At 44.8% G+C, this 10,000-nt stretch overlaps 1 protein-coding gene across 1 annotated transcript in view; it reads left to right on the top strand.

Annotated features, from left to right (window-relative positions):
- Positions 1 to 10,000, top strand: part of LOC134454832 (neurobeachin-like) — a 716,394-nt gene that overhangs the window by 215,177 nt on the left and 491,217 nt on the right. The window contains exons 16-17 of the mRNA XM_063205991.1: positions 223 to 320; positions 3,436 to 3,528. Coding sequence (XP_063062061.1) covers positions 223 to 320; positions 3,436 to 3,528 — 191 coding nt within the window. The remainder of the gene's footprint in view (positions 1 to 222; positions 321 to 3,435; positions 3,529 to 10,000) is intronic.

Here is a 10,000-nt window from a genome sequence, read left to right as displayed (position 1 = left end):
AAATGCGCTCAAATGTGTCCATGCAAATACTTTCAAATGCATGCGTCTGTTCATGTATACATGTATGTGTGTGTGTGTGTGTGTGTGTGTGTGTGTGTGTGTGTGTGTGTGTGTGTGTGTGTGTGTGTGTGTGTGTGTGTGTGTGTGTGTGTGTGTGTGTGTGTGTGTGTGTGTGTGTGTGTGTGTGTCTGTGTGTGTGTGTGTGTGTGTGCGTCTCTGTAGGATGAGAACCTCCATGATGTGCTTCAGCTGCTGGTGGCCCTCATGTCAGAACACCCTGCCTCCATGATCCCCGCCTTCGACCAGAGGAACGGCATACGGTGAGGGGAATCAGGAATGAGGAATGTGTGTGTGTGTGTGTGTGTGTGTGTGTGTGTGTGTGTGTGTGTGTGTGTGTGTGTGTGTGTGTGTGTGTGTGTGTGTGTGTGTGTGTGTGTGTGTGTGTGTGAGAGAGAGAGAGAGAGAGAGTGTGTGAGTGAGAGAGAGAGAGAGTGTGTGTGAGAGAGAGAGAGAGAGAGAGTGTGTGTGTGTGAGAGAGAGAGAGAGAGAGAGAGAGAGAGAGAGAGAGAGAGAGAGAGAGAGAGAGAGAGGAGAGACACACAGAGAGAGAGAGAGAGAGAGAGAGTGTGTTTGTGTGTTTGTGTGTGTGTGTGTGTTTGTGTGTGTGTGTGTGTGTGTGTGTGTGTGTGTGTGTGTGTGTGTGTGTGTGTGTGTGTGTGTGTGTGCATGCATGCGCGCGTGTGTGTGCGTGCGCGTCTGCATGCATGCATGCATGTGTGTGTGTGTATGGCTGGAAGTGTGGTGTGAATATTTGAGCTATACTCTGTACTGTAACTGAGAGCCTGTACGTTGCTGTAACCAATTTGCATAGCTATTGCAGAGTATGCAGCGCGAGGAAGGGATGGAGGTATAGAAAGATGAAGGGAGAGAGAGAGAGAGAGAGAGAGAGAGAGAGAGAGAGAGAGAGAGAGAGAGAGAGAGAGGAGAGAAGAGAGGAGAGAGAGAGAGAGAGAGAGAGAGAGAGAGAGAGAGAGAGAGAGATGGAGGGATGTAGAGAGGAGATGGAGGGGGGAGCTTCTATCTGAAGGTATGTAACATGAGCAAAGGATGGATGCTAGAGAGAGAGAGAGAGAGAGAGAGAGAGAGAGAGGGAGAGAGAGGAGTGGAGGGAGGGATAGGGGGATTGAATGAAGATAGAGAGAGGGGGGAGTTAGAGGTGTGGGAGAGGGATGTGGGGGTGAAGGGACGGTGTTTCCCAATCTACTAGAGAGAGATGGGGGTTGGAGAGAGGGATAGAGGGATTGAATGAAGGTAGAGAGAGAGGAGAGAGGGATGGTTGGGGAGGGACGGTGTGCAAAAACGAGTTTCCCAATCTTCTTGATGAGATATAAATGTGCCTCGGATGAGTGATTCTGATTTGCTGAGCAGGGGAGAGCGCTTAGAGAGAGAAGGAAAGGGAAGAAGTGCGCTGCCACTGCAAAATCCCCCTTTGATGAGGAAACTAATTTCATGGCGGCAAAACAGGGCTCACAAAAGACAGTCACGGTGAGAGAGAGAGAGAGAGAGAGAGAGAGAGAGAGAGAGAGAGAGAGAGAGAGAGAGAGAGACAGAGACAGAGAGACAGAGAACGAGAGAGAGAGAGAGAGGGGGGGGAGAGACAGACAGACAGAGAGAGAGAGAGACAGACAGAAAAAGAAAGAGAGAGGGAGCACACAGTCGGTCGTAATTACTGTTGTAGGGGCTGTTATAATCATTGAGAGGGAGAGAGAGAAAATCCTTTCCTTTTCTCCACAGACATCGTTGAGCACCTTTAGGTGGCTATGGTTACTGGGAGAATTGGCACTAAAGAGAGAAAGAAAGAAATGAACTGATATAGTAAGGCAGTCAGAGAGAGAGCGACAGAAAGCCAGCCAGACAGATCGACAGACAGAGAGAGCAAAAATGGACAGAAAAAATATCTGAGAAAGTGACAGGGAGAGAGAAATGGACATAGAAAAAGAATAGAAGACAGGTGGAAAGTGACAGGTGTAGACATCAAAAAGGAGAGAGACATAGAGTTAGAATATGAAAGATGCCAAATATACTAACCACATATTTTATGTTGATGATTTGTTCATGCTGAATGGTGAGTGAGAAGTCCGCACATTTAAAATCCTTATTGTTTTCTTTTATTATTTCTTGCCTGGATTACGCTTTGACTTCAACAATCTTAATCAGATTCTGATGAAGACTTTTGTTGTTGAAACTAGAGATGTACAGGATCCAAGATCCAGTTCCGGATCCGGCAGGATAACACGGTTTTTCAGACTATCCGGCAGGATCTTATGCAGTGAATCCGCTATCTGGCAGTTACCTAAAAATCAGGATCAGGGGCAACTCTACTTTTTACGTAGCCTAGGCTTTTCAGTCAGTCTTTCACAACCCCAATCACTGCATGGAGTGAAAGCCCTTTGGAAGCGGTCGTTGAAGGCAGTGTGGCAGTAAGCCAATGAGTCTTAAAAATAGATTGCGCCAACATAATAAAAAGGGCCCACGTGTGCGAGTTGGCTATGTGTTTCAACCCTTTCGTAGGATCCGGTATCCGGTTCCGGATCCGGCAAGATCTTAAGCAGTGGATTCGGTATCCGGCAGGATCCTAAAATTAAGGATCCAGTGCATCTCTAGTTGAAACGTAATCCAGCCATGAAATACGTAATAAAAGACAACAAAAAGGATTTTAAGGACTACAGTCAAAATTTGTCCTGCACCTTTTCCTGGGATCTGCACAATCTTCACCTTCAACTGGATAGTGAAGGAATGAATTGAATGAATTGGATGAATATCATTGAGTGATAATGCCCGGCACTACTGCAAAACAAGAACACAGTAACTCGAAAATGGTCGAAATTGAGTTTAGATCGGAAATGGGCCTTAAACTACCTCATTTGTCTTGTGTCAAAAAACGGTGGTCCAACATCGTCCCGTTTTAGAGAAAAATCATGTTGAAAGTGCAAAAATGACAAAAAAGAAGTTACTGCGGTGTTGGATTAAAGTTTACGTCGTGCAAAACAAAATCGCAGTAAGTCAGTGAGTTACTGCTGCACTTTCCAATGGGAATGGTTTGGGAGTAGACAGTAATACTAGCCAAGAACGCAGTAACTCCTGCAGTAACTCCATTTTGTGGCAGTCATACCAGCCAAGAACGCAGTAACTCCGTTTTTGTGCCAAAAAGACACATACATGTTGTTTTTTTGTGTGCATTTAATTTCTATCCTAACAAGGTATTACAAGGAAGGGCCATATAGGAAATTTTTAAGCCTTTTTTCTCAGTTTGCCAGAATCTGAGTTACTGCGTCTTTGTTTTGTACGGCAGACTACCTTTAGAGGAGTTGTGTATTTTATGTTGATGATTTGATCATGGTGAATAGTGATAATGTTACTGTGTCCCCATTGCAGTGTGATCTACAAGCTGCTGGCCTCCAAGAGCGAGGGCATACGCGTCCAGGCCCTCAAAGGCCTCGGATACTTCCTCAAACACCTGGGACACAAGTGAGTATAGCACAAACACACACACACACACACACACACACACACACACACACACACACACACACACACACACACACACACACACACACACACACACACACACACACACACACACACACACACACACACACACACACTCACACACACACACACTCTCTCTCTCTCTCTCTCTCTCTCTCTCTCTCTCTCTCTCTCTCTCTCTCTCTCTCTCTCTCTCTCTCTCTCTCTCACCTCCACACACACACACACACACACACACACACACACACACACACACACACACACACACACATACACTATCACACTATCACTGTTGAGCCACATTGCCTTGTCTCTCCCCATAGCCTTGTGTGTATTAAATATGCATGGGGCTTGCGGTTTCTGTACACAGACGCCTGTCAGCCTGATGATTAGGACCACCGTCTGGGCTGCGGTAAAGAGACCCATGTGTCACTCTTCCTGAAATGATCACAGCAGACACCTGCTGCCTCTTAAGCGACTGTCACAGAGTTGATAGTGAATAGCATTGTGGCTGCTCTAAGCTACTGTTATGGAGTTAGTAGTGAATAGCATTGCGACTGCTCTAAGCTAATGGAGTTGATTGTGGATGGTATTATGGCCGTTTTGACATAGAGTTACAGAGTTAACGGCACTATTGCTGCTCTGAGGTAGTGTTATGGAGATAGTGATATTGTGGGTGGTGCTGCTGCTCTGAGGTAGTGTTGCGGAGTTGAATATCCGCTATGGTACTGTTACGGAGTTGGTATAATGGCATATCTAAGTTATTGTCATGGAGGTGATAGTGAATAGCATTGCGGCTGCTCTAAGCTACTGTTATGGAGGTGATCGTAGATGGTATAATGGCAGATCTAAGATGGTGTTATGAAGCTGATTGTGGATGATATTGATACTTTTGAGGTACTGTTATAGGGTTGATTTTGATATCATTGTGGCTGCTCTAAGCTACTGTTATGGAGTTTATTGCGGATAGCAATGTGGCTGCTCTAAGGCTTAACAGAGTTGATTGTGGATGATATTATGGACGCTCTGAGCTAGTGTTACGCAGTTGATTGTAGCATTGTGGCTGCCTTATGTAACAGACCGCATTCGGTGGCAGATCGAAGGCAAGGAAAGGCGACAAAGGTTGGCTCCATCTGGCATTTATTCTGGTGAAACATTAAGTGCAAACAAAATCATACAGCTGCTGTTATACATTCATATCTCCAGCGAAGTAAACTCTTTCTGGCTGATTTTTGATCGTATAGTGAATTGTCAGCACGAGACATGGAGATATTTTCTTTTACATACATATTATCATGGACAATATTCTACGATAACATTCCCTCATTAAACGGGACATTCCATTACAGTATTCCATTGGTGAGTAAATAAACAGAACGAGAACGTTATCAAGTAGCAAAGCAAAGCCTACCTGGTGAAACATTAAGTGCAAACAACATCATGCAGCTGCTGTTGTACATTTATATCTGTACACAAAAGGATAAAGATACAATTAGCTTACTTAGTGTTATGGAGTTGATTGTTCGCTCTAAGCTACTGTTATGAAGTTGATTGTGTATAGAATTGTGGCTGCTCTAAGCTACTGTGACGTAGTTGATTGTGGATAGCATTGTGACTGCTCTGAGCCACTCTTATGAAGATGATTGTTCGTGACATTGAGGATGCTCTAAGCTTGTGTTATGGAGGCGGTTGTTTGTGACATTGCACTCGGTTGACATCAGCACACACACACATCTCACCCACACACAAGCATGCACACACAGTCTCATGCACGCATGCACACACGCACATGCGCACGCACACACACACACACACACACACACACACACACACACACACACACACACACACACACACACACACACACACACACACACACACACACACACACACACACACACACACACACACACACACACACACACACACACACTCTGAAATAATTTCAATTCAAATTTAATTCTCATCATTTGTTTTTCCCATTAATAAAGTGATACATTTCTCATAATGTATGCATGTATGTGTGTATGTTTGTCCGCTGTGTGTCCCCTGCAATTTAAATATAGGATCGCTTAGAAAATGAGAAAATAATGAAATGGCTTCATGTCAACAAGTTTTGAGATTAAATGGAAGAACTTTAGCAACAATACTCATTAATTTAAAATATGCATAACAATACATGTTTACATACACAAATGGTCAAACTCTCTCTCTTCCTCTCTCTGTCTCTGTCTCTGTCTCTGTCTCTGTCTCTGTCTCTGTCTCTCTCTCTCTCTCTCTCTCTCTCTCACACACATAGACAGGTCATCAGCTGGGAAAATTAGGCCTTTCGTCCTACCGCACTTTTCTCTGTGGATTACTGACCAGAAGGACTATTGGAAGAAATTAAAACATGGGGCCACGTCAATTTTTGCTCAGAATTCAATATGGCCGCCATTTTCCAAAATGACTTGTTTTCATGCATTATTACATTGTACTATAAGGTGATATTCATGAAGGATTAATTACTTTCAGCACTATTCTGTCCTATTTCCTTACATACATGTTTAGAAAGGTTGACTAAACTAAAACAAATGAAAATGAAGTTGGCCACCTTGCAATATCCAAAGGAAAGTGCTGAAAATAATGATTGAAATGCACATAGAGAGTCTATGGCTGGGAAAATTAGGCCTATTGTCCTGTCAGGGTTTTCACAGTGGTTTACAGACCAGAAGGCCTATTGAAAAAGATTCACCAGCTGGTTGCCATCTCAAATGTGCTCCAAAATTCAAAATGTTCTCTGTTTTTCAGAATGGCAGACTTTCACACATTTTTCTCGATACTGTAAGGCCATAATTATCTATAAAGATTACCCGTTTTTCAGTTAAATTGTCCTATGCCCTTACAGACGTGAGTATAAAGGTTATCTAGAAAAAGGCATGAATATATATATCTTGCCACTTTTGAATATCCAAAGGAATGTTGTCAAATGATTGAATTTCACAAACACAGTGGACTGCTGAAAAAAGGCATATTGTCCTGCCAAACTGTGTGTGTGTGTGTGTGTGTGTGTGTGTGTGTGTGTGTGTGTGTGTGTGTGTGTGTGTGTGTGTGTGTGTGTGTGTGTGTGTGTGTTGTGTGTGTGTGTGTGTGTGTGTGTGCGTTTGTGTGCGTGCGCGTTTGTGTGTTTGTCTGTGTGTGCGTGTGTGTGCGTTTATGTGTGTGTGTGCGTGCGTTTATATGTGTGTGTGTGTGTGTGTGTGTGCCTGAGTGCGCTTTTCTCAAGTGTGTGTGGCCAGTGTGCTTCTTTACATACACTGACAGAGACACAGTAGACCGAGGGTGTGTGTTTGGGGGTAAGGTGGGGGGGAATGATGTGGAGTAGCGGGGGGATGAATGCGGGGGTAGGGGGGCAGAGTGGGGTGTGGGGGAGAATGAGTCGGGTTGAATTAGGGGGTGGGGGGCAGAATAGTGTGTGGGGGGATGAGTGAGGTGGTGGGGGGAATAGTGTGGGGGGTTCAGGGGGGCAGAATAGAGTGTGTGTGTTGGGGGGGGGAGGGTAAGTTGAGTCGGGGGAGGGGGTTTGACCTGCCAAACTTTTCATATTGGATGGGGGTGTGGGCGAGTATTTTGTGGGGGTGGGGGCAGAATGAGTCAGGGGGGGTGAGCGTGGGGGGCAGAATAGTGGGGGGGTGAGTGAGGGGTGGGTGGGCAGAGTAGCATGGGGCATGAGTGAGGGGGTGGGGGGGCAGAATAGTGGGTGGGGAGGTGGGTGGGGCAGAATAGTGTGTGGGAGGCAGAATAGTGTGTGGGGGAAAGACACTGTAGAGCAGGGGAAAGATGAGTGGGGGATACGCGCAGGCACACACGCACGCACACTCACCCTTGCTTTATGCAAAAAAATGTAGGCCTGAAAAACTTTTGGTCAGTAATGTAATGTGAAAAGTTTGGCAGGTCAATAGCCTTTTTTCAGCAGTCAACTGTGTATGTGTAATTCAATCATTTTCTGACAACAATCCTTCGGATATTTCAAAGGGGCAAGATATATTTACATCATTCCGTTGCCAACCTTTGTACTCATGTCTGTAGATAGGAGATTGGACAGAATTTAACTGAAAATAGGTTGTCTTTATTGATAATGATGGCCTTACAGTATTGAGAAAAATGTATGAAAGTCTGCCATTCTGAAAAACAGAGAACATTTTGAATTTTGGAGCACATTTGAGATGGCAACCAGCTGGTGAATCTTTTTCAATAGGCCTTCTGATCTGTAAACCACTGTGAAAACCCTGACAGGACAATAGGCCTAATTTTCCCAGCCATAGACTCTCTATGTGCATTTCAATCATTATTTTCAGCACTTTCCTTTGGATATTGCAAGGTGGCCAACTTAATTTTCATTTGTTTTAGTTTAGTCAACCTTTCTAAACATGTATGTAAGGAAATAGGACAGAATAGTGCTGAAAGTAATTAATCCTTCATGAATATCACCTTATAGTACAATGTAATAATGCATGAAAACAAGTCATTTTGGAAAATGGGGGCCATATTGAATTCTGAGCAAAAATTGACGTGGCCCCATGTTTTAATTTCTTCCAATAGACCTTCTGGTCAGTAATTCACAGAGAAAAGTGCGGTAGGACGAAAGGCCTAATTTTCCCAGCTGATGACCTGTCTAACACACGCACACACACACACACACACACACACACACACACACACACACACACACACACACACACACACACACACACACACACACACACACACACACACACACACACACACACACACACACACACCGACACAAACACACACACACACACACTTGATGAAATGACTCACTCTCGCTCTTACCCTCACTCTCACTCTTGGTTTCTGTCCATCTCTCTCTCTCTCTCTCTCTCTCTCTCTCTCTCTCTCTCTCTCTCTCTCTCTGTCCATCTGTCCCTCACACAGTTCCCCCCCCCCTCTTTTTCTCTCTCCTTCCCCTTGTTATCATGTTCCTCTCGACTACTAAATATGTGAGTGTGACTGAGTGGGTTTGAAGGTTTGAGTCAAGCCCTTGCTGGCACAGCATGCCAGAAATACATGCAGCCGTCCATTCATTAATCCTCCCACACCGACTGTGCTTCACATCTGACCACACACACAGACCCCCCCAGTACTGAGAGAAAAGAAATAAGCACTCTCGCATTAGCGAGACCATTTCAGCCAACTGTTAACAATTGTACTTCCTGCCAAGTAACCGTATTATTTCAAGACAGAAAAAAACATGACTGCTCTTGTAGGCTTTTCAGCTTTTTTTTTCAATCATGACTCATAGGAAAGAAGTAATGGCAATTTAATTTGTTTCCACTGTGATATCACATTTGTCATCCATATTTGAAGGCAGACAGTTTCAACTGAATATTAAAATGTGCTCCGGCAGCCAGTGTGGGGAACATTACACATTAAAAATTCTGGTCGGGAATTTAGCGCTTTCAGAATCCGTGAGTACTATCCTCCTCTTGTCTGCCCAGGAAGTAACTTGTATTATGAATTTCATCTCTCTCGCTGCCTCCATCTCCGTCTCTTTCTCTATCTACTTTATACTCTGTCTCTGCCTCTGTCTCTCTCCCTCTCTCTCTCACACACACTCTGTGTCTCTCTCTGTCTCTGTCGCTCTTTCTCTCCCTATCTCCCCCATTTCTCTCTCTCTCTCTCTCTCTCTCTCTCTCTCTCTCTCTCTCTCTCTCTCTCTCTCTCTCTCGTGCACACATGCGCCTTTGGTGCGCACACAAACACACACACACACACACACACACACACACACACACACACACACACACACACACACACACACACACACACACACACACACACACACACACACACACACACCCACCCACTGCCACATCACATAACCCATATTCCCCTGAAGGTAGCATGCATCATGCATATCTGGAATAATGTGGTGACAGATCGTTCAATGGCGTCTCAGCAGCGCTTCCTTCCACACTCTCTCTCTGACATGCTGTTTACCCTTCCTTACACACACACACACACACACACACACACACACACACACACACACACACACACACACACACACACACACACACACACACACACACACACACACACACACACACACACACACACACACACACTCCCTCACACAAACACAAACACACTGACCCAGCCTGAGACACTGCCTCATGAGTCCTTCGGATGACATGTTCTTCTCAGCCTCGATCTCGCTGAAGTTGAGGGAGCTGATACACACACACATCCTACTGTGAAAACATGCACTTTATATTTTTTCTCCCATTTCCCTCAGCAAACGCCATTGTTGGTGGTGACATGCTCTCTCTTTTTTTTTTTGCTCCTGCTCTCCAGATGTCACCAATCTGACAAAAAGAGACAGTTGTAGGTAGTCTTGGTGATAATGGTGTTGTTGATGGGGGTGGCTTTTTGGGGAGGAGAAAAA

The sequence above is a fragment of the Engraulis encrasicolus genome, chromosome 8, assembly GCF_034702125.1.
Source record: "Engraulis encrasicolus isolate BLACKSEA-1 chromosome 8, IST_EnEncr_1.0, whole genome shotgun sequence".
NCBI lineage: Eukaryota > Metazoa > Chordata > Actinopteri > Clupeiformes > Engraulidae > Engraulis > Engraulis encrasicolus.
This window is presented reverse-complemented; position numbering and strand designations above follow the sequence as displayed.